The sequence below is a fragment of the Chiloscyllium punctatum genome, chromosome 25 (assembly GCF_047496795.1).
Source record: "Chiloscyllium punctatum isolate Juve2018m chromosome 25, sChiPun1.3, whole genome shotgun sequence".
Classification (NCBI taxonomy): domain Eukaryota; kingdom Metazoa; phylum Chordata; class Chondrichthyes; order Orectolobiformes; family Hemiscylliidae; genus Chiloscyllium; species Chiloscyllium punctatum.
The window spans coordinates 73,473,632-73,497,375 of NC_092763.1; the positions used below are offsets into that span (position 1 = coordinate 73,473,632).

At 41.6% G+C, this 23,744-nt stretch overlaps 1 protein-coding gene across 5 annotated transcripts in view; it reads right to left on the bottom strand.

Moving 5' to 3' along the window:
• Nucleotides 1-284: 284 nt before the first annotated feature.
• The window catches only part of rnf128b (ring finger protein 128b), a 146,478-nt gene continuing 123,018 nt past the window's right edge, over nucleotides 285-23,744 (bottom strand). For all 5 annotated transcript variants that reach the window (XM_072595569.1, XM_072595568.1, XM_072595572.1 and 2 more), the window contains 5 exons: nucleotides 14,961-15,032; nucleotides 13,027-13,109; nucleotides 6,407-6,503; nucleotides 3,429-3,609; nucleotides 285-810 (listed from right to left, as the gene is read on the bottom strand). In XM_072595569.1, the coding sequence (XP_072451670.1) occupies nucleotides 692-810; nucleotides 3,429-3,609; nucleotides 6,407-6,503; nucleotides 13,027-13,109; nucleotides 14,961-15,032 (552 nt within the window). In that variant the 3' untranslated portion in view covers nucleotides 285-691. The remainder of the gene's footprint in view (nucleotides 811-3,428; nucleotides 3,610-6,406; nucleotides 6,504-13,026; nucleotides 13,110-14,960; nucleotides 15,033-23,744) is intronic.

A 23,744-nucleotide genomic window follows, 5' to 3' on the forward strand; every position in this document is an offset into this window, starting at 1 on the left:
AGTGCAGGAAATAGATTAAAAGCGCAGAACTAATGGATTCCACTTTACACACTTGTTCAAGCCATAGATTTTCAAAATGGGGTTTTCGACAATACAAAATTATTGTCAAGAATCCTATCAGGGCTGTAGGACATATTGTTGTGTCCTTTGTTACTGATGACTTACTGGCATATTATGCACCTTTCAGTTAAAAATAAATGGCATTTTGTTTGCAAGGTTTATTTTCCCTGATGAAGTTGGAATCAAAAGTTCCCAGGAAAGCACTGGCATTTGTAGAAGGCCCATTCTTCTCTTTCCCAACCTCAAACCCTCTTCTCCCCCACCTCCACACAGAAAACAAGAGGTTTCAGCAAACTGTTATTGTCTTAGCTTTGTGTGTTAAAAAAATAATGTTCAACAGTCTTGGTCTCCATTGCAGCCTTGTGGTCACCAGACATCAGTTAAATTAACTGCAGTTATTGCATGAAGTGCTGAGAATTTCAGCACAAGGACTAATTACGAGCTGCCTGTTATACTATTGAAAAATCATTTGTCTCTTTATAACATTGGCATTAAAAAATGCAGAAAAAATGTAGACTGTGGGTCACTCCAAAGTCTTTGTTTGAACAAAGCAGTTCATTTAAGAGATGCTCCCTGCACATTCAGTTGATAGTTGGCTTTATTTTTCAGGGTTTTACTTCTTTGGGACAATTCACGACTTTACTTCATCCTGTAGATCAATCTCTTCATATACTGGGTTGTCCTGTGGCAGAACATATACAGACAGAGAATTCGCTCGCGCATCATTATTGACCAATTGCTGCTCTTCACCTGCAGAGAGAGCAGAGAAAAAAACAGCATTAGTAAAATGAAAAATAGATCACTCTTTAAACATCAATGAGCATAGAGATACAGGTTTGTAAGCAAAGGAAAGAAATAATCGTTTAATCATGTCTGAGGAGATGCAGGTCAGAGCTTTATGTCTTAACCCAACTTGAGAAACGAAAGGAGGACGTGTGAAGAGAACATTGATTGGTTAGATTATGGTGGGCATGGGGATGCAGCAAGAACTGTTAATGATAGTAGTTAACTAAATAAATTCAAACCAGGCAGATACTTAAACACATGAACCAACAGGTTCAAGAACAGCTTCTTCCCTGTTATTAGACTGCTGAATGGACCTCTCTAATCTCAATCTAATGTTGACCTAGTTTGGTGCACCTCCTGTGTAGTCGTCCTGGTGTGCCTTGCTCTGTCTAAGCACCCTATGATCTGTGTACATCTTTGTTTGCTATGATCTGCCTGTACTGCATGCAAAACAAAACTTTTCGCAGCACTTAGGTACATGTGACAACATTAAAGCAAATCAAATCAAATCAAATCATAACTAGGATCGGTCAAGGTGATGCCTTCAGAGCCCTTTCCTCAGTGAAAATGGTGGTGTTTGGATACACTGTTCTTGCCTACAAAAGAAAAAGAGCCCTTTATGGGAATAAATGTAACTTAGGCCATATGAGTTAGGAGCAGAAGTAGACCATTCTGCCCATCGACCCTGCTCTAGCATTCAATAAGATCAGAGCTGATCTGACAACCCATCTGCATTTCCTGCCTTTTCCTCCTAACCCTCTATTCCCTCAGTGGTTAGAAATCTGTCTCACATCTGGAACTTGTAAATGAGTCACATCGTGAGCCTGGTAAACATCAATGAATTTCCCAGCACAATCAGGATTATTTAGCAAAATGTAGTCCAGTAGCAGTATCCGACATTAAAATGTGATTATTTATGCTGGGTTTGAGCATGGTCTGGACGCTGCTCACTGTTAAAAGGGTTGTGTTATTCTTTCTGCTCACAAAGAGCATGTCGACAAACCAACTTCCTAAATGAGGAAAGCACAAAGACAAACATCCCTTGCTGCATTCCCATGGCAATTCCCTGACCAGAAATTGACTTTCCTGATTTGAATTTAAATCAGTGAACTCAGGATGTGAGCAGTTCAAGCTGCATCTCCATGCCAACCACAATCAAAGCAAAGCAATCAGCATCCTCTCATGCTGAATGAATGGTTACTCCTGTTTGAAATTGGTTTTTCTTGTGTTTCAGTCCCTGATGAGTGCGAGGTGAAAACTTTCAACTCCACCTCTCTTTGAAGAATGTGAGCATTGCTAAAATCACCAGCAAGTGATTATCAGTTAGCATTTATAAACAGGACAGTTAGAACATATTGTCAAACATGTATGAAAAAGTTGAATATTCAGATGGGATATATTCCTCTGTGCATAGGATATTTTGAATACTGCACCACCTTGTTAAGGAAAATCAAGTAATTTTTACATCCAGTTTTGAAAACAAAAGCACTCAAATACATGCCCAGTGTGACAATTTTTAACAACACAGGGGCAGCACGGTGCCTCAGTGGTTAGCACTGCTGCCTCACAGCGCCAGGGACCCGGGTTCAATTCCTGCCACAGGCAACTGTCTTTGTGGAGTTTGCACATTCTCTCCGTGTCTGCGTGGGTTTCCTCCGGGTGCTCCAGCTTCCTCCCACAATCCAAAGATGTGCAGGTTAGGTGAACTGGCCATGCTAAATTGGCCAGTAGTGTGAGGTGCAGGGGTAAATGTAGGGGAATGGGTCTGGAGGGTTGCTCTTCGGAGGGTTGCTGTGGACTTGTTGGGCCGAAGGGCCTATTTCCACACTGTAGGGAATCTAATCTAACCTAAACCCTATTGCTTAATTTAAACCAGCAACACCGAAAAGATTTATCCTGCGCAGTACTTTGTGAAAATTCAAGAGGCCAAGAACTATTTAAAGTAAACATTAAAAATTTCATTTATTAAAGTATACAGAGAATAATTAACTAACAACTATTTACAACTCCTTTCTCTAACCTATCTTTTACCTTCCCTTCTATAATGGTAGTCTATTAAAACCCCTGATTAAGATTTACCAAAAATTCAAGTTTTTAAAATCAGCCAGATATCAAATCTTTTCTTCTGCTTAGGGATTTCTGTTTCACAGGTTACTGATCGATAAAGGTACCTTTGAGAGCACTTTTTTTCAGGCAGTCTCAACATGTTGGTGGTGTGGCAGTTCTCCTCCCAATTGTTCAATTGTCCCCAGTCTTATACTCCCAAAGCATTGGATTGTCTCAATGGCTTTTAAGATTGTCAATATACTAAATTCAAACTTGATGATTGGAGTTTGGTTTTTTTAAAGAAAGAGTGTAATTTAAACTGACTGGCCTAATTTGAATCTATTTTTGTCTCTAGGCAACCAGCTATCCTAGCTACTGGATCACATGTTACATTATATCTTATTCAGAATACCTGGTGCTGTCAGGTAGTTTTGCTCACTTTTAACTCTCTTAAAGGTACAGTACACTCACATCGTTGTAACACAATCAATCAATCTCAGTTTAACCAGACCCACCGGAGACAAAAGATCACTCACTGAAATTGTGATTATCCTCAGTTACAGGAGATTCATCCAATCGACGCTCAACATCAAAAGCAGCTGGTAGAGTATAAATGGCACTCTCGGGAACCTCGGTGTGTCTGTCCTGCCCTGTTCTTTGAGGATTGCTGGATGATTGCTCAGGTGCCGGGGTCTCTTCAGCTTTTTCTATGTCAATCTGTGCCAAATAGAAACAAATGAAACAATTGGGGAACAGAAAAGGCTAGGTGGAACGAAGAAGCTTATATATCAGATTTGAAAGCTGTTGAAGTCCGTAAAAGACATTTGGACATGCAATTCCTAACTGGAGATACTCAAAAGGAGGCTTCACTGGCCACATTAAATCGACAGATTGACACAGAAGTGGCGCTGGATGGTTTCAGTAAATATTCAATGCTGTCACTCACATCTTGGAAATAAAGGACCTTGGGTTTCAGGCTGACTCCAGAATATTGACGGTGACTTAACTGAAGTATTTGAGAACCTTAAAACGGTCGTGACAAGGTGAGAATGCAAAGAGTGTATTCCCTTGTGGGGGAGTCCAGAACTAGGGGAGCTATGTCTAAAAATTAAGGACCACCTTTCTAGGTCAGAGAGGAGGAGAGACTTTACACCTCTCTGCATCAGAAGGAGGTGGAGTCATGGAATATTTTTAAAAGCTGGAGGTACCCATAGATTCTGATTAGGGAAGAGAATCAAAGGTCATAAAAGAGCTAGATGGGAATATGAAAAGAAAAATAAAGAAAGAGAACAGATCAGCATGACCTTTTTGACTAGTGAGCAGGCTTAAGGGGCTGAATGGATTAATGCTGCTCTTAATTATTTCACACGAGACAGGTGATTCTGCCGCCACGAGCATGAATTCAAGATGGTTTGTCACCTCCCTGGCATCAGGGTCAAGACAGCTCAAAGTGGTTGCAGCATATTGTCAAGGCAGAGTGAGAAGCCAGAAGTGGTTGTTAGAATGACACAGTTAGGGAAAGAGTTGAGGCTTTGCAGAGTGAATATAGGAAGTTAGGCAGGAGATTAAAAAGCAGAACTTCAAAAAGGTAGTAATCTCTGGATTACTCCCTGTGCCACATGCTAGTGAGAATAGGAGTAAAATAGGGCAGATAAATCAATGGCTGAGGAGAAGGTGCAGCAGGCAAGGATTCAGATTTTTGGATCATCAGAATCTCTTCTGGGGCTGAAAAAACCTGTTCAAAAGGGACGGGTTTCACTTGAACTGGAAGGAGATCAATGTCCTCGCAGGAAGTTTTGCTAGTGCAATTCGGGAGTCTTTAAACTATTAGGGAGGGGCATGTGGGGGATCCTAAGTAGTAGTGAGGGTAGAAACAGATGAGGGTGGTTCTGAAGTTAAAGGCAGCAAGTTAATTAGAAAAGGCAGACAAGAACAAGTCAGAGAGCAAGGTAACTCTGAAAAATTAAACTGCTTTTATTTCAATGCAAGGTGTCTTACAGGTAAGGCAGATGAAGTCAGGGCATGAAGGGGAACAGGAGACTGGCACATCACATCTATTACACAAACATGGCTGGATAGGACGAGTAGCTCAATATTCCAGGGATTCTATAGGAAGGATAGAAAGAGGGGCAAGAGAAGAGGGGGCGTGGCGTTTTCAAAAGTTGATTGAGGTAGTCTGTTTGCAAGTAAAGGTACAACTGGCAAGTGAGAGGCTTTCAAAAGTGAGATAATGAAGAGTTCAGAGGTAGTATGTTCCTGTTAAGAGTGAAGGGTAAGGATAAGGAAAACATCGCTGCTGTTCTCAGAGAAGATAATTCTGAAGAGTTTCCTAGCAAAGCTAAAAAGAAGAAAGGATGATCACCTTGATGGGATTGTACTATAGGCTCCAAATAATCAGTGGGAAATTGAGGAACAAATATGTGGGAAGATCTGAGATATATGTAAGAATAATTGGGTTGTAATTGTAGGGGCTTTTACCTTTCCAAACACAGACTTGGACTGTCATAGTGTTAAGGGCTTGAGCAGGAAGGAATTTGTTAAATGTGTTCAAGAAAATTTTTTTCATCAATACATAGATGTACCTAGCAGAGAAGGAGCAAAACTTGATCTTTTCTTGGGAAATTAGGCAGGGCAATTGACTGAAGTTTTAGTGGGGGAAGCACTTTGAACTAGTGATCATAATTCTAGTCTTTTCAAAATAGTTATGTAAAGGGATAGGCCTTGCATACAAGTTAGAATTCTTATTGGACTGAAGCAAATTTTGACAGTGTGAGACAGGAACTTTCAAAAGTTGACTGGAGTAGCCTATTTGCAGGTAAAATGTACAACTGGCAATTATGAGGCTTTCAAAAGTGAGATAATGAAGATTTCAGAGGCAACTTGTTCCTGTTAGAGTGAAAAGCGAGTCCGGTAAGAGTAGGGAACAATGGATGACTAAAGATATTGAGGCTCTGGTCAAAGATAGGGAGTCGTATATTAGTTACAGTCAATTAGGATCAACTGAATCTCCTGAAGAGTATAAAAGGCATGTGGGGGCATTCTTAAAAGGGAAAATCAAGAGAGCACAAAGGGGAAATGAGATAGCTGTATCTGCCAAGGCCACATCTAATACAAAGAGATTCTACAAGTATGTTAAGAGCAAAAGAGGAACTAGAGAGAGAATAGGGCCCCTTAATGTTCAACAAGGTCCTCTAAAGAGTAGATAACCTAGGTATCCAGGTCAATATTTGACCAAATCCTCTTAAAAAACAGACGACCTGGTCATCATCACATTTTGGAATTGTGCAGAGTGTAAATTGTCTGCTACATTCTCCTATATTGAAAGAATGCTTACACTTTGCCTCATGGGAAATTGGTTAGTGATCAAGAACGATCACAAATGGTGCCTTGCAAATTAAAATCCTACTCTTCAGTATGTTCACCCTTAAAAAGATGGAGTGCACCACTGCAGTTATTTTAATTTCCTTACTGACAGCTTTAAATCATGACATTAATGAACCCATTATTAACTTACCTCAATTCCAAGAGCTTTCAGGATGTCACATTTACACATGGGGCAGGTTCTGTGCTCCAGAAGCCATGGATCGATACAATTCTTGTGGAATATGTGGCTGCAAAGAAAGATCACTGAATATGAAACATAGTGCCCTGGGTTTAAGGGCTGACAACATGCATTACCAATCCTTAACTATCTTATTATATGGCTGTGAACAACTGAATGCGCATATGAACATTTCTTCATAAATTTCTGAACTGTTTACTTGTTGTGATTAAAAATATTGAAACGATGGTATGTCCATTTTCCCAGAATAATTTAAACATATGACATGCATGGGCTATTTAAATCTTGACTGGGTATTGTCTTGGCCATTACTGGTCTCTCTTACTGGTGAGCGGCATGGTGGCTCAGTGGTTAGCACTGCTGCCTCACAGCACCAGAAACCAGAGTTCAATTCCTGGCTCAGGCAACTGTGTGTGGAGTTTGCACATTCTCTCAGTATCTGTGTGGGTTTCCTCCGGGTGCTCCAGTTTCCTCCCACAGTCCAAAAATGTGCAGGTTAGATGAATGCCCGTAGTGTTAGGTGAAGGGGTAGATGTAGGGGAATGGGTCTGGGTGGGTTGCGGGTCGGTGTGGACTTGTTGAGCCAAAGGGCCTGTTTCCACACGGAGTAATCTTATCAAATAGTACCTTCAGGAAGATCAAAACAGGCCATACTCTCACTTCTTTTAATACTGTTTGTACCATCTCCCTGTGAGTACATTTGTTGCCATGGTCACAGACATTAAAAAAAACACAGTGGTCGCATTTCAAAAGCGATTCATTGGCTGCGTAGCATCTTGGGACGTCTGGAGGACAAAGTGACTCAATTTATTTGCTGTTCAAGTAGGAACTCTCTCTAAAGAAGCTGATGTCACAAACAAAAGCCGTTTGGCAAAACTGTGTAGCTTGCCCGGCCATTTTTGAAGCATTTACTCCCATTGCTGTGGGTCTGGTGTCAAATCAGGACGACGAGTTCCCTTCCCCAATTGTGAACAGGTTGGGTTTTCTCCACATTTGGATAAAATGTCACATCCACAATTACCAATAACTGGCTTTTCAATCCAGACGAATTCAAATCTAACCTGATAATGTGATTTCTCACAATCCCTGTGCAAATGGATCTTTCTTCAATGCTTTTGTTTTTCTTATTATAGAGTAACTTATCCAAGTGCATCTCAATCGGGATCTTATGGCATATTAAAGATTTCTCTATTTTTGAGCAGACCACAACAAATACATTCAACTGCACTGTTAGCAATTTTAATCCTCTGTTAACTTGTGCTATAAACTTCATGCTTCAAGATTTTAAGGTTGTTCGGCTTTGTGTGGCTGAATTATAGAATCCCTACAGCGTGGAAGCAGGCTATTCTGTCCATCAAGTCCACACAGACCCTCAGAAAAGCATCCCATCCAAACCCACTGCCTACCCTAACCCTGAATTTCTAATGGCTAATCCACCTAACCTGGACGTCCCTAGACACAATGGGTCAATTTAGCATGGCCAATCCATCAAACCTGTGCATCTTTAGAATGTGGGAGGAAATCGGAGCACTCTGAGGAAACTCACACAGACGTAGGGTGGCACGGTGGCTTAGTGGTTAGCAGTGCAGCCTCATAGAACCAGGGATCCAGGTTCGATTCCAGCCTTGGACGACTGTGTAGAGTTTGCACATTTCTCCCCATGCCTGTGTGGGTTTCCTCCCACAGACCAAAGATGTGCAGGCCAGGTGGATTGGCTATGCTAAATTTCTCAGTGTTAGATTGGGCAGAAGGGCCTGTTTCCGCACTGTGGGGAATCTAATCTAATGTGCAAATTCCACACAGTCACCTGAGGCTGAAATTGAACCTGGGTCCCTGGCATTGTGAGGCAGCAGCGCTAACTACTCAGTCACCATACTGCCTGATTGCATTTGTAAATTCAGGAAAAATGAGGCTGGATCCATTCTGAAATTTGCCTCAGAGCAAGCCTGGGTTGGATTTTGAGAGTTGAAAAGGGACGCTCAGGCTGTTATTCTGGGAAAGTAGCTGCAAGGGATTTATATTTGGAGACAACGGCAGCAGCATTTGAGCCAGATTGGAAGGTGGATTAAGAATCTTCAAAGTCCCCCAACAAACTGTTGAACATGTCAAACTGTAAGCTTTAAACTGTCCATTTAGATCTGAGGTGAAAGTAGATATTTTCTAATCAACCTGTGGAGAGATGTAATTCCACAGTGAGGGCTCTCCTGGAGTATTATGTCCAGTTCTGATTGTTCTGTTATAGGAAAGTTTAATATTAAACCGTTGAGGACTCAGAAAAGATTTACCAGAATGGAGGACTTGGGTTATAAGGAGAGGCTGGGATCTTTTTCTTTGAAGCACAGGAGGTTGAGGGGTGATCATGTGGAGGTTTCTAAAATTATGAGGGGTATAGATAATGTGACTGGCAGATGTTGTTTCCCTAGGATTGGGAACGCCATGTTTTTTAAGTTGAGAGGAGGGACAACTTTTTTTTAAAAAAAACACAGTGGTTCATTTTCGGCATGAAGGAGAAGGTGGGACTTGAAGCTAGGTCTCCTGGCTCAAAAGGTAGGGACACTACCACCACATTACAAGTGGCTGTCCAAGATGCAAGTAAGCCGGGCTTTCAAGGATGGCTAATTAATGTTGAGACCTGGACACTAGAATCATGTGATTCACATTTATCTCCAATAGTCTCACTATGGGGACAGAGAGCAGACAGAGAAAGGAGAGCAATGAAGCGATGGAGAGAGGAGAGGGGAAAGAGGAGAAAATGGTCTGATTATACTACAGTTACATCCCGATTTATGCTGACTTGTGTAAGATTATTGCTCAGAGATGTGTAACTTTAATTAAATCCAAATAACAGATTGAAAAAAAAATCAATAAAATACATAAAGTTGTCACCGAATTGAAAACTTTCCTCAAGGGGTTGCCTTAATTCATGAAGTAAAAGGGGCATAGCTTCACAGGTAATGGAACTGACTAGTAGGCCTCCCTAAATCCTTCTCAGGAAGGGTCACTGGACTGGAAATGTTAGCTCTGCTTTTTCCTCCACTGATGCTGCCAGACCTGCTAAGTTCCTCCAGCAAATTCTGTTTTTGTTTCTGATTTCCAGCATCTGTCGTTCTTTGGTTTGCTTGTCCCTAAACCATTCCCTGATGGATCCATACAACACCTCAAACAGCAAGCTCCTCTTGCAACTAATGAGAATAGTTGCGATTTGGGTTTTACACACACACACACACACAGCCAGACAGACAGACAGACAGACACGCGCGCTGATGCACGCACACACAGTAGTATCCGCCTCCATTTCACTGCACTGAAGTTTTACTTGTTTATAGCGAAATAAAGGTTTTACACCTGGATCAACAAAAATTGCCAGAATTTAGGGCAGATTTAATCCTTTCCTTTAAATGGTAATATATTTTATAAACCTATCTTCTTATTAAGCAGCACTATGTTTATGCCTGATAGACGCAGAGAAAATGATTTCAAAAATAGCCAACAGATTGTTCGATAAACCCATCAGGCGTGGGGAGGGGATAAAAAACGAGATCTTAAGATGTGCACACATCAGTGTGGCAAGCCTTTTACACGATCACACTCATTGCTTGCCAACAGGTAAACAAAATATTTTCCTGACACATTATGATGATGCAGCAACAAGAATCTATTTGCAAACAGGCTTGTGGTGATCTTGTGGTTGTGTTGGACATCACTCACACTTTGGCACTCCTTTTCGGTGTCTTACACACGTCATGCATGGCATTTTCACCTGTAGCACTTGGCATAGAGACAAAATAAATACTCAAAGCAAGCAGGGGTTGCCCTAAGTCTTGAAGTAAAAGGGGCATAGCTTCGATGACTTGAAGCTGATTGTTAATGCTTCAATGCACCACAGGTGCTTTAAACAGGGCAATAATGATATTGGGCACTTCTGGCTTTGATGTTGTTGTAATTCAATCACAGGATCGCTCGGTGTCAAACCTTCAGTCACAAGATTACTCCCACTCAAACCTCCAGTCACACGGTCAGGCCCCAAGCTGATTACGTTTTTGTTTAGATCACTAGAACAGATGAGGGCTTTACATAAGAGACCAGTTTAGCAGGGTAGGCTTTTCCCCACAACTCACAAGGGGCTCAGGAAATAATAGCACCTATTCATTTGATTTTGCCTTAAGACAGGCTGTTAACTGCGTTTGAAACCACTTACGGTGTATACGAGGCACAGCATTCAAAGGAATAACTGTTTGACAGTAGGATTAAAACGGAGACAAATTGGCCTTTGAGCAGAAACACGGACACCACTACAAGTGTACAGTTGTGCAGATACTCTCAGTCAATTACACTGAAATATCAGATGACTGAGTAGGATATAGTTTTCTTCGTAGAGTGTAACTAATTCTCTAAAGAGAAAAAAATCACTGGGTCCCTTGGAACAGGCAAACTGAAGCTGAAGTTTTACATCACAAAAGAATTTGCATATTCTTTTCAGGATTTTGCATACTGCTGGACCAACCAACTGTAGCAAATCCTAATCACCTTCTATCTACCACATCACTATGAATCTGGAGTCACATGTAGACCAGACCAGGTTTCCTTCCCTTGAGGAACATTAGTGAACTAGATAGGTTTTTAACAATAATGGATGATCACTTCCTGACCACTATTTAGGCTGGCTTTATATTCAAGATTTATTTGTTGAATTTAAATTCCCCGGCTGCCATGGTGGGATTTGAACCCCTAACTCTCACGAGCATTAGCTTGAGGCTCCAAATTACTTGTCCAGTGACAGTACTACCATACCAACTGTTGAGAACTGAATGCAAGAGACTGAAATAGCTAACTCTAAGTACATGCACACGTGTTGTTGAGCAACAATTAACTACAATGAATATTCGGTCAGAAGGGGAACTCAGGGTATAGGAGCAGTCTCTCTCCTGGAACCAAACTATAACTAGAATAGCAAAGATCAAATTAGCAAATTAGGCATCATGGTTATTAAATAAATGAACATAATGCACTTCAAACGTTTAACTGGTTGTGTATCACGTTGGAACAATATTAAAGATATAGTAAGGTGCTGTAAAGTCGGTCTTTTTTCGGTTCTTAGTTCCGGAATGATTCTAGCTTTGTAAGTCTACCTGCCAACAGGAGACCCGTGCTGGAGCTGGCTGACACTGGGATATGTAAACAATGCTTCAAACCAATCTCCATAAAAGCAAACAATTAGCAGTCAGCCTAGACCAAGTGAGCTCTCCAATTTACACCATTTCACTAGCACTGAGCAAACAAACACAAGGGCATAATGATCTTTCTGAAAATGCCATTTTTTAAAAAATGAGTGACCTTCCTGACCCCCCCCATACACATTGCCTCAATCTGCATCCCTTATAATTAGTGTCCCGTCCTCACCAATAGTCACATACCATTGTCATTGCACGTCAAAATTTTTAATGAGGTGGAGGTGCCAGCGTTGGACTGGGGTGGACAAGGGCAGAAGTCACATGATGCCAGGTTATAATCCAACAGCTTTATTTGAAATCACAAGCTTTCAGAGGACTACTCCTTCATCAGGTGATGTCACTTCACCTGACAAAGTTGCAGTGTTCCTAAAGGTTGGGATTTCAAATAAAGCTGCTGGACCATAACCTGGTGTCATGAAAATTATTCACATTTAGTATTTCATGCTATTTCTATTTCTCTACCTCCAATACCCTGTAAAATGTTCCTACTTCAATAGGATTTCATTTCAGGTTTTGTTCATTCCTGGATACTAGTCACTACACATAAGTATGCTCCATATTCCAAGTTAAAAATCACATAGCACCAGATTATAGTCCAACAGGTTTAACTGGAAGCATTAGATTTTGGAGTGCCGCTCCTTCATCAGGTGGTTGTGGAGGATAAAGCAGTGGTGCTCCGAAAGCTAGTGATTCCAATTAAACCTGTTGGACTATAACCTGGTGTTGTGTGATTTTTATCTCTGTACACCACAGTCCAACACCAGCATCTCCAAGTCATGGCGCCATATTCCAGAACTGGCCCAATGAGGTTTTGCTCCAGCCAGCTCTTCCTCGGTGATTTGACCACTACGCTGATCAACATCAGCTTACAGCACCCATGCTAACCATTTATGGATCTGACTCAAGCATCAATTTCTGCAACTCGACGATACAACTTGTAGCTGTCACAAGAGTATTGGCAAGGTCCAGAAGCATTACAGCTAACCTCATCTGAGGAAAATTCAATTCTCACCTGGATTTCAATCACATTTATTGTGCTGCCCCAGGAAAATCTCTACATATCTATTTCACAGCACTCCTTCATGAGTTAATTCTCATGCTTGAGTTTCAACACATCAGCATTAGCAACATATTTCAAATGTTCAATGGGGGAAGAAATCATTCACAGTTATTGATTTTATTTACTCATACACAAGTTTCCTTTTGGCATGTTATAAATTGGATAATTTACCGTTTGGCATCAATCATTAGATTATAAAAAACAACTTACTTAATCAATTCCCTCCATATGATGGATTCTGGATGCTTCAAACAATTACATATAAATTATGGAGTACTTACTTGCAAGTCAAGATGCGAACAATATCATTGGGCTTGTAAGCTTCAATGCACACAGCACAACTATCAGCATCCGGACCAGTCTCCTGAAGATCAGAACCAGAAAGATTAAGTTAAATCTGCTTTCAGTTGATTGCTGATACAAGGTCCATATCCACTAGACACCAGCAAGAGCGGCGACAAACACATTAATGACCAGAGACCAAACTGTGAGGAAACTCAAAATCGCCAGCTCAAAAATCAGCATATATACAAAAGTAACAACAATGGAGTTCCAATAATGCACTTACTTGACAAATTGTGGAAAGACCCAAGTGAAATATCTAAACTAAGAAAAAAAGGGGCAAGATTCTCTCTTGGTAACGAGCTCTGAACATGGTCACAACAGAACCTCTTCTGCACAATTCTTAAAACATCACTGAAGAGGTCAAAGCTATCTCTCAACTGAAGACAGAGCTTCACACAAATCAGACAGTAAACACAAAATGCAGGCAAAACCTGGGCAAGCACCAAACACATCCAGACAAATTTGTTGGGACTGCACAGACCTGTATTGTGGAAATGTCAGAGACAGTGCACTGACTTCCAAACAATTCATCAACCTAACCATCCAAGCACCTCAACGCCCCACCTCAGACAGACAGTCATCGAGTCATAGAGACATACAGCATGGAAGCAGACCCTTCGGTCCAACCCGTCCATGCCAACCAGATATCCCAACCCAATCTAGTCCCATCTGCCACTACCCGGCCCATTTCCCTCCAAACCCTTCCTATTCATATACCCATCCAAATGCCTCTTAAATATTGCAATTGTACCAGCCTCCACTTGGGTTCAGAAATGACTGATTAATCCATCGAAGTCCATCTGAGAGTGGACATAAGTTCAGCTCAATGCTGAGGACACACCTCATAAGGGCAGTGGACCCCACTCTGGTGAATCCCAGACTCAAGAATGAACAAGCAGAAAGGGAAAAATAGTCTCATTCTGCAGCTGGGCTTTGGAAGCTAGCCATTCCACCCAAAATGTGACCCTTGCAACTGGATGAAATGCCAGTTGCTCATTCACAGTAATCACTTTTTGAAAAGGTCATGTGTATTTTATAGGACTTCTTCTCTCGAGCTGCATATCATACAATAGCTCCCTTACCCACCCAACGTCCCGCCCCCCTCAAGGTTCTAATACCATATAATGCAATCATGGGTGATAGAAAAGGTGCAACATTGCATTAAATCATAGTATCCGTACAGTGTGGAAGCAGGCCATTCGGCCCATCAGATCCACATGGACATTCCAAAGAGCAGGTCATCCAGACCAACCCTCCTTGTAACCATGCATTCCTCATGGCTCATCCACTTAACTGGCCTATCCCTCAACACTATGGATAATTTAGTATGGCTAATCCACCTAACCTGCGCATCTTTGGACTGTGGGAGGAAACCATAGCACCTGGAGGAACCCCACACAGACACGGGGAGAATGTGCAAACTCCACACAGACAGTCGCCCATGGTTGGAATCAAACCCTGGTCCCTGGCACTATAAGGCAGCAGTGCTAACCACTGAACCACTGTGCCACCCCTTAAAATGGTCAATTTCTGATTTAAGCTTAAACCTGCATTGATGCAAATTATTTCAGACCACCCAAAATTGCACAAGTTGATTAACTCCCAAAGCAAGGACTTTTCTTTTGGCTCTTTTAGAGAAATACTGGCTCCATTTCAATAAGAAAAGCATGAGCACACACGCCATACAAATGTTTGAAAATGATAATTTTTACTCATTTTACAAGAAGATAAATTAACTTGTGAACTGGCTCTCCGTTTTGGCACCCATTTGTACTCAGACACTACTTCCCTGCCAAATGCCAAACAAAAGATTCCATGAATATCCAGCATTTATCCTTCAGTCATGTTCAGGCAGCTTATTAATACACACCTGATCTCCATGCTTCAAGACACGTAGGTCCAGTTGGTTAATAGCTTTCTTGGCTTCATGTTTTAGTTGCTTCTGCAAAAATATTAAAAATACTATGACCGAAACATGACAGAAGCAAGTTTCCAAAATATGTCACTCAATTTTGACTTTTGTGACACATTGTCTTCATTAATAGGACACACATTACATAAGTAAATTTTAACAGTATTCTCTATCGAGAAAAAGTTTGAAAACAACTATATTCATTTCTACAATAACAAAAGCAAAGTACGGCAGTTACCAAAGATCTGACATAAAAACAGAAAATGCAGGAGAAACTCAGCAGGTCTGGCAGAATCTGTGGTGAGAGACAGCATTTCAAGTCCATTAGGTCACTTCTTTGGAACTAAAGGGATTGTTTTAGGTATGTTTTAAAATCAGCCTGTCTTCAGACAGGTTATGAGACACTATTAGAGTGGTGCTGGAAAAGCACAGCAGGTCAGGCAGCATCCGAGAAGCCCTGATGATGGACTCATACCTGAAACGCCGATTTTCCTGCTTCTCGGATGCTGTGCTTTTCCAGCACCACTCTAATCTTGACTCTAATGTCCAGCATCTGCAGTCCTCACTTTCGCCTAGCTGATTTTAACCTTACTGCGAATCCTCTTGCAAGGACGCCTACCTTGAAGAAGTTCTCCTCCACTCTCCACAAAGATCTCAGTGAGTGTCTCTCTCACTGCAACCCCAGGTTGTCTCCTCTGCCTTGAAGCTCTTCAACCACGTCGTGAAACAGACTCGCTACCACAGCCACATCTGCTTCCTCAGTGCCTGCCTACGCAACCGACTTTTCCCGCATGGTCTCCAGACTACATTCAGACCTGCACAGTTTGGATCCGGACAAGGACAACCAGTACAGGCACCTGATGAAGGGCTCCTGCCCGAGACATCGATTTTCCTGCTCCGCGGATGCAGCCTGACCTGCTGTGCTTTTCCAGCACCACACTAATCTTGACCCAAAGCTCCAGCATCTGCAGTCCTCACTTTCACCTATGTTATGAGACATCGTTGGAGCAGACAGGACTTGAAACTAAACCTTGTGGCTTAGAGGTAGCGATGCTGCATCACCAGAGTATTCAAGACATGGGTTGTACACTGTGGAAAAACAGAGTGGAGGAGCAGGAAGTGTAATGGATGGTAAAGACACTCCATAGCAAAAGGCAAAGGGGGTGCAAATAGTAGAGCAAATGAAGAGAGTAGATGTCAATAGCTCAGCTTCACTGAAAGCAAACCCACACAAGCAAGAAATGGAGTTGAGTGATGGGAAGGGGAGGGAAATGCAATCAAAATGGGGGATGGAGGTCACTGTCTAAAATTGGTGATCTCAATGTTGAGTCATAAAAGGTTGTGGAGTGCTTAAAATGGATGAAGCCTCAATGTTCTTTGTGTTGGGCTTCACAGAAACCCTGCAGTGGATCTCGAACAGAAAGGAAAGCAAGTACTAGCTCTGCCCTTCGTTCAGCAGCATCTCGACCATCTGTTCCTCCTCCTCTGATTTTTCCACAGCTTAAAACCGGTCACTTTTACAGCCCCTTCAGTTCTGATACAAAGCCATGCTGCACTTTCGAAATATTAACTTTTTCTCTCTCTGCAGAAGCTGTTCGACCTGCTGAGTTTCTCCAGCCTTTTGGGTTTCTCCTTGATATTTATTAAGAAAGCACCTTTAACATCAGGAAGCATTCCAAGGCATTTCCCAAGAGAAACACAAAATTTAACACCGAGTAACAGAGATATTAACCCAGTGACCAATAACTTGGTCAAAGAAATAAATTTTCATGCATGCTTTGCATATACATAAGAATGTTTGCAATAGGAAGTGAAAGCCAAGATACACTTTGGTGAAATAAATAATTGTTTTGAAAGAAGGTGGAGGAGTACGTAGTTACTAAGTTTGCAAGTTATTAAACTGCATTTCTCTGGCTCTTTAACATCTTTGTCAGAATGTCCCAATGCACATCAAGTGCACTTGATTATTTCAAATGCAGCATATTATTGCTGCATATTCAAATACGCCAATTATTTTGCTCAGTAAAGACAGCAGAATTAGTGAAGCGAGACTTTCTTTGGTAGTGTTAGTCTAAGCAATCTAGGTTTGTTTAATATATTGTACCAGTTGCATGCATGACGGTGTGATCTTTTGCCATAAATTCTGTGTCTTATGATCTTGCTCCACATCCACCTGAAGGAGCAGCGCTCTGAAAGCTAGCACTTCCAAATAAACCTGTTGGACTGTAACCTGGTATTGTGTGATTTCTAACTTAGTCTAAGCAAAAATAGTGATCACTTCTCTTCTGAGCTGTTGAGCTTTCGAGTCTACCCAAACAGACAGGAGGGGCACAGATTTTTCACAGAATTGTTACAGCACAGGAGGCCATTTGGCCCATTACACCTGCACAGGGTGTTCCACTGGGTTTCATTACAGGTAGAAGAGCCTTTATCCAAAATGTTCGGGACCAGCTGCTTTGCAGAATTCGGAATTTTTCGGTTTTCCGAATAAGTGGCAGTTTAATGGTGAAATTTTAAAAAATCTTACTGGAGGAGCTGACTTCTAAGTAAAAAACAGGTGCTTGGCCACGTACGTTTCCCCCCCCCCCCCCCCGCCCCCCAAACATTGCACCTGAGTGACACATATCGAGTGGGTGTTGATTTGGGTTAACTGTTTGCACGCCAAACAACCTTCAGAAAAACCCTTCAGATTTCGGAGCTTTTTGGATTTTGAATGTTCTAATAAAGAATCTTCTGCGTATTCTTTGGGCCAGTTGCCTACTTCCTCAGAGCCAAATTTTTTTGAAAAATCAATCTGATTTAATGGGCAGTGCAGCAAAACATGAAAAATTGCATTTCTACAGAAACTCTCAATGTGTTTTGCAGCAAATTAGGTACTTGAAATACATTTACAAAATGTAGGAAAAGCAATAACAGCAAGGTTTCGCACAGCAGCTCCCCACAAATAACGATGTGATGGCAGCAAGACAATCAACGCTCATGCCTGCGGTTGATCAGTCAATGTTGGCCAGGACACCAAGGGAATCCCCCTGCTCAACTTCACAACAGTGTCACGGCCAACTTTGAACTCCACCAGAAACGGCATGTGGTACTCCATTTGACAGCTCATCTGACTTACAGCATCTTCATCAACTCAATGCTTCTGTGGCCGTGTGCTGGAATCCTGGCCTGGAACCAGCAAAATCTTCACTGAAGTCGAGTGTGCTATCATGTGAATGTTACATGAGAAAACAATTCTTTGTACTTGCCCTATCACAGATCTCAACACTTCAATAAGGCATTTGATAAGATTCCCCATGGTCGTCTGACGAAGGGCTTTTGCCCGAAACGTCGATATTCCTGCTCCTTGGATGCTGTCTGAACTGCTGTGCTTTTCCAGCACCACTCTAATCCAGAACATGATGGAAAGTGAAGTCGCATGGGGTCTAGGCTGTACTAGCTAGATGGACAGAGAGCTGGCTGGGCAAGAGGAGATAGAGAGTAGTAGTGGAAGGGAGTTTCTCAAAATGGAGAACTGTGACCAGTGGTGTTCCACAGGGATCTGTGTTGGTACCACTATTGTTTGTGATATACATAAATGATCTGGAGGAAGATATAGGTGGTCTGATTAGCAAGTTTGCAGATGACACTAAGATTGGTGGAGTAGCAGGTAGTGAAGGGGATTGTCAGAGAATGCAGCAGAGTGTAGATAGATTGGAAAGTTGGGTGGAGAAATGGCAGATTGAGGTCAATTCGGGCAGATTCGAGGTGATGCATTTTGGAAGATCCAATTCAAGAATGAAATATAGAGTAAATGGAAAAGCCCTGGGAAAAATTGATGTGCAGAGAGATCTGGTGTTCAGGTCCATTGTACCCTGAAGGTGGCAACGCAGGTCGATAGAGTGGTCAAGGCGGCATACGGCATGCTTTCCTTCGTTGGGCGGGGTGTTGAATAGCAGAGTTGGCAGGTCATGTTACAGTTGTAGAAGACTTTGATTCAGCCACATTTGCAATACTGCGTACAGTTCTGGTCACCACATTACCAAAGGATGTGGATGCTTTGGAGAGGGTGCAGAGGAGGTTCATCAGGATATTGCCTGGTATGGAAGGCACTAGCTATGAAGAGAGGTTGAGTAGTTTAGGATTATTTTGATTAGAAAGAGGAGGTTGAGGGGGGATCTGATTGAGGTCTACAAAAATCATGAGAGGACAGACAGGATGAATAGCAAGAAGCTTTTTCCCCAGAGTGAGGGACTCAATTACTACGGATCATGAGTTCAAGGTGAGAGGGGAAAAGTTTAAGGGAGATATGCATGAAAAATTCTTAATGCAGAGGGTGGTGGGTGCCTGGAACGCGTTGCCAGCAGACACGGTAGAGGCAGGCATGATAGCATCATTTAAGATGGATCAAGACCGATACATGAATGGGAAGGGAGCAGAGGGATACTGATCCTTAGAAAATAGGCGAAAGATTTAGATAGAGGATCCGGATCGGTGCAGGTTTCGAGGGCCAAAGGGCCTGTTCCTGTGCTGGAATGTTCTTTGTTCTTTGCTGGCCTGGGTCATCAGATGCATGATGGCAAGAGCACAGCAGCTTCTGAGCCTTAAAAATCCACCAGATGAGGCCTACTCCTTGGGGGAATCCACTGACAAATACTATTTTGTAGTCTTCTTCTTGTGGGGTAGAGGTCAGGGTAAGAGGGAGGGTCAGAGATGAGAGCAGGCTGCCACCAGCCATGCCTGTGATGTTGGGGGGGGGGGGCAATTGAAGATCCCCAACATCACAACCTCAGGTCACCACTGATTCCTAGTCTGGAATCCGGTCACCATTCTTACCTGCTGGGGATTTTAGGAATTGGAGACATGTTGCATCAAGGCTTTTAAGTGGTCATTAATTGACCTTTTAAAAGGACCTCAAATCGGTGAAATTGGGAAAGCAGCCCTGGGACCATATTGCCTGGTACAGAATAAGAGGGAAGGTGGAGAGTTTCTCTCCAAGGCCAGCTCACCCGACTATTTCCACTCCTCTCCACCTCCAGGGAAAACTCTGCCCACTGTTTTCTTTTATTGGTACTGCCTCTAAATGACTGCAAGTTTCCATTAAAAGCACATCAGGAGAAGATTCAACTCACTGACTCACTCTGGGGAAATTCCATACACTTCCAATTAAAAGCTCAGTGCTAATTCAGACATCAAGCCTCGTAACAAAAGGAGGTTACGCCAGTGACGCAATTTCTGGAATTCTCCAAATATGGTGTGACCCCCTCAAACTTAAGAGATAAAATTGGCACTAGAGGAAAAATAATCCCAAAGATTCAGCACATACATGCAAAAACAATCCATGATGCTACCTAACCTACTGAGATTTTCCAGCAATTTCTGATTTCCAGCATCCATAGTTCTTTGGCTTTATTGTCAAAGAAAATTAATTTTTTGGGTGGGTATGAGAGAAGGAAGAAAAAGTACGGGGAAAACCAACTTTAATATTTGAAAAGATACAATGTCTTCTCGCAACAACAGGATCTGATGCCTCAATGAACACATTCTGTACTTTCCAATACTTTCTGCCACACATGCTAGAGTTGTCAGAGAGTCTAATCCTTTCTTTAAAAATATACGGTATCATGGTTTATAATTACAGAATGCATATCTGTTTTGCATTTGAGTCCATGTTTCCCTGGCCTGGACAATGATTATCAAGTACCCTACAGTGTCATTGTTTATCTTAGCACAAATTTTACTTGTTTATTTTTGGAAATATCTTTTGCGAACAAAAACTGCAAAAGACAAATCTTGTGGGTACATGTACATTGAGTCATTAGCTCATAATTTCAGCACTAAACTAGGAGTGACAGGGCTACAAGGCATGGGTCACATACTCCACAAGTTCAGGGACACAGGCCTAGACTTCTTTATTTCAGTTTGCTCAGACTGAATACATCTTACTTTAAAAAGGGTTATTCTTAGCAGTTTTGCCTTACTGAAAGGTTGTCAAGACACCAGAAGTGCAGTGGCTTCTGTAATCCCACATGTATAGAAATTCTAACAAACATGCAATGCAACTAAATGGCCCATTGGACTGGAAGGTTTGAAGCCTTGTATCAAACCATCAGTAATCGTTAGTCACATATGAAAGATTTCTTTCCTGTTTCTAGAAGTGTTGGTGGTGGGGGGAGGGGGGGGGGAGAAAGAGAGAAGGGGGTCACCTAAATTGATGTGCAAGCACCGAAAAGCTCTCTCTGGAGTGAGTGTGTTTTCAGAATAACACAAAGAACATCTCTCGAAATCCACGAACAAAAATTAAATAGTTTGTGGCAGAAAATATCTTGGCATAGCTTGCAGATTCAAACAAAATATAATTTGAGTTATGACAAATTCACTATAGTTCAAGCTCTTGCACATATAGATATTAGGGCAGAAAAATCTACTGTGAACTTATTGGATTAATCAATTAATAAATACTGTGACTATCAGACACATGCAGTCAAGAGAAGATAATAAGTTCCGAATAACTCCCACTGAAGTTAATTCCTTTCCACGCCTTTTGACTTGAGCATACATTCCCTTGGACTTTCTGGTTGAAGCAATGAGGCTATCGGTGCTCAGAAGTTTAAATGTGCAAAGCAACTTCATGTGACTACAGAAACTCAGTCAAAACAGAACCAATCAACAAGCTGCTGTTGACATTTCCTGTTCTTCCAGAGGTCATTGTGCTGAAATAAGTATCTAATTGTCTTGCCTTTGCCTTTGCATGCAAATACCGACAGAAAATCCCAGGGCAAGTTTGCATGACAAAGGGCTGGAGGCATTTGCACATCAGTGACCTCAAAATCCAATCCATGGAGTCTAAGCCTGAACCCATTTAACACAAGTCCACTCCATTGGGGGTGGTCATCATGTCAAGGAGTTTCCAGATCAGTGGATGCCAGCCTGCTAATGAAAGGTCCTCTGTAAACACCCAGTGAGCGTCAAGATAATATTCTAGCAACAAACACGTCTCACACCTCTCCAACCACTTGACTGAGCGCTGTGGGAAATAAAATGAGGTAATTAGGAAGTAAGCTCTTCAAACTTGCTTTGCTTAGCATGTTGATAAACAATATTTAGGTTACTGTTTCCAAGTGCATATAAATGTAAAAAAAAACTTGATTCTTAATCTCATGAGTAGCCATATTCTATAGCACAAACTCAAAGATGAAATTATTACCAGTAGTCAGATTGCTTTAAGTGTTAAGTGTTATAATTGGCGTGCATGCGTGTGCACACGTGCACATATATGTCCTTACATCCACATCTTCCTCTAGATATTGGTACTCGATGATAGAGCTGGACACAATAGCCGAGCCAGTGCAGGTACAGTGGGGCTGAATAGCCTCTATCTGCAGCATTACCATTCTATTATTTCGGGAATTGTAGTAGCTTTACACATTGAAGATGAAAGATCATTTCACCTAAATTGAAAACATTGTTTGGAAGGAAATACAACTTTTTTTTTAAGAAAGCTGGTTTACACACAGTTTAAAAGCTTTTTGTAAAAGATTCAAAACAGTGTTGTTAAGAGGATCAACAGAAACTGTAAAAGTAATTTAACTGAAATGGATCCAAGGTCAGAACTGGCGTATTGCAGAAGAAATGTTTAGTAGTCCAAAATATAACAAGGTATAACTAATCAAAACAAGAAAAATACTTTTGATTCTTGCACAATCTGATCATAGAATGTAAAAGCTCAATTCTGTGTACAAACTGAAAAATCTGTGAAAAAAAAAAGGATAGTTTTGATTGCTGTTTAAAAATCCTTCGAAATGTTTTGATAGGAATGAAGGACAAGGTGAAACTGTTACCACTAGCAAGAGAATTGGCAACTAAAGGACACACAGCTTAACAGGATCAGCAGGGAGGTGAGTTTTCTTTTTGGTTAAACATTTGAAAAACACAATGAGTTATGATAATTCGGAAGGCACCAAAACAAACTGCATAAACACTTAAATAAAGGAATAACAGGGAACGAAGGGGCCATCATACGAATTGAATTGCTCCTTCATAGTGACAGCATGGGTATGATAGGTCAAGTGGCCACCTTCTAGATAAGTATGTCCTGTAATCTTGGCACTAAATGTAGTTATGTTGCATAACACAGAACCGGATTTGTCAATTTATAGAACTGAACCTGGTAAAAAAATTCATTGTATAATTGAAGAATCTACTCACGTTCCTGCATTGCTTATAGAATCAGAGAGTCATGGAGCATGGAAAGAGACCCTTCGGTCCAACTGGTCCACACTGACCATGTTCCCCAAACTAAACTAGTCCCACCTGCTGCATTTCGCCCATATCACTCCAAACCTCTCCTATTCATGTACTGTTCCAAAAGTCTTTTAAATAATGTAACCGTACTCACACCCGCCATTTCCTCTAGCAGCTAGTTCCACACACGAACCACGGTGTGTGTGAAAAAGCTGCCCCTTGTGTCCTTTTTAAAAATGTTCTCCTTTCACCTTAAAAATGTAATCCTAGGTTTGAGCTCCCCCTAACTTGGGAAAAGACTGTGGCTGTTCACCTTATCTATGCCCCTCATTCTTTTATGGCCAGGAAGAAAGGTCCCAACCTATCCAGCCTCTCCTTATAACTCAAACCTGCCAGTTCCGGTAACATCCCAGTAAATCGTTTCTGCACCCTCTCATACTTAGCCACAGCCTTCCTAGAGAAGGGTGACCAGAATTATACACCAGACACCAAAAGTGGTTGCATCAAGGTCATCCTTCA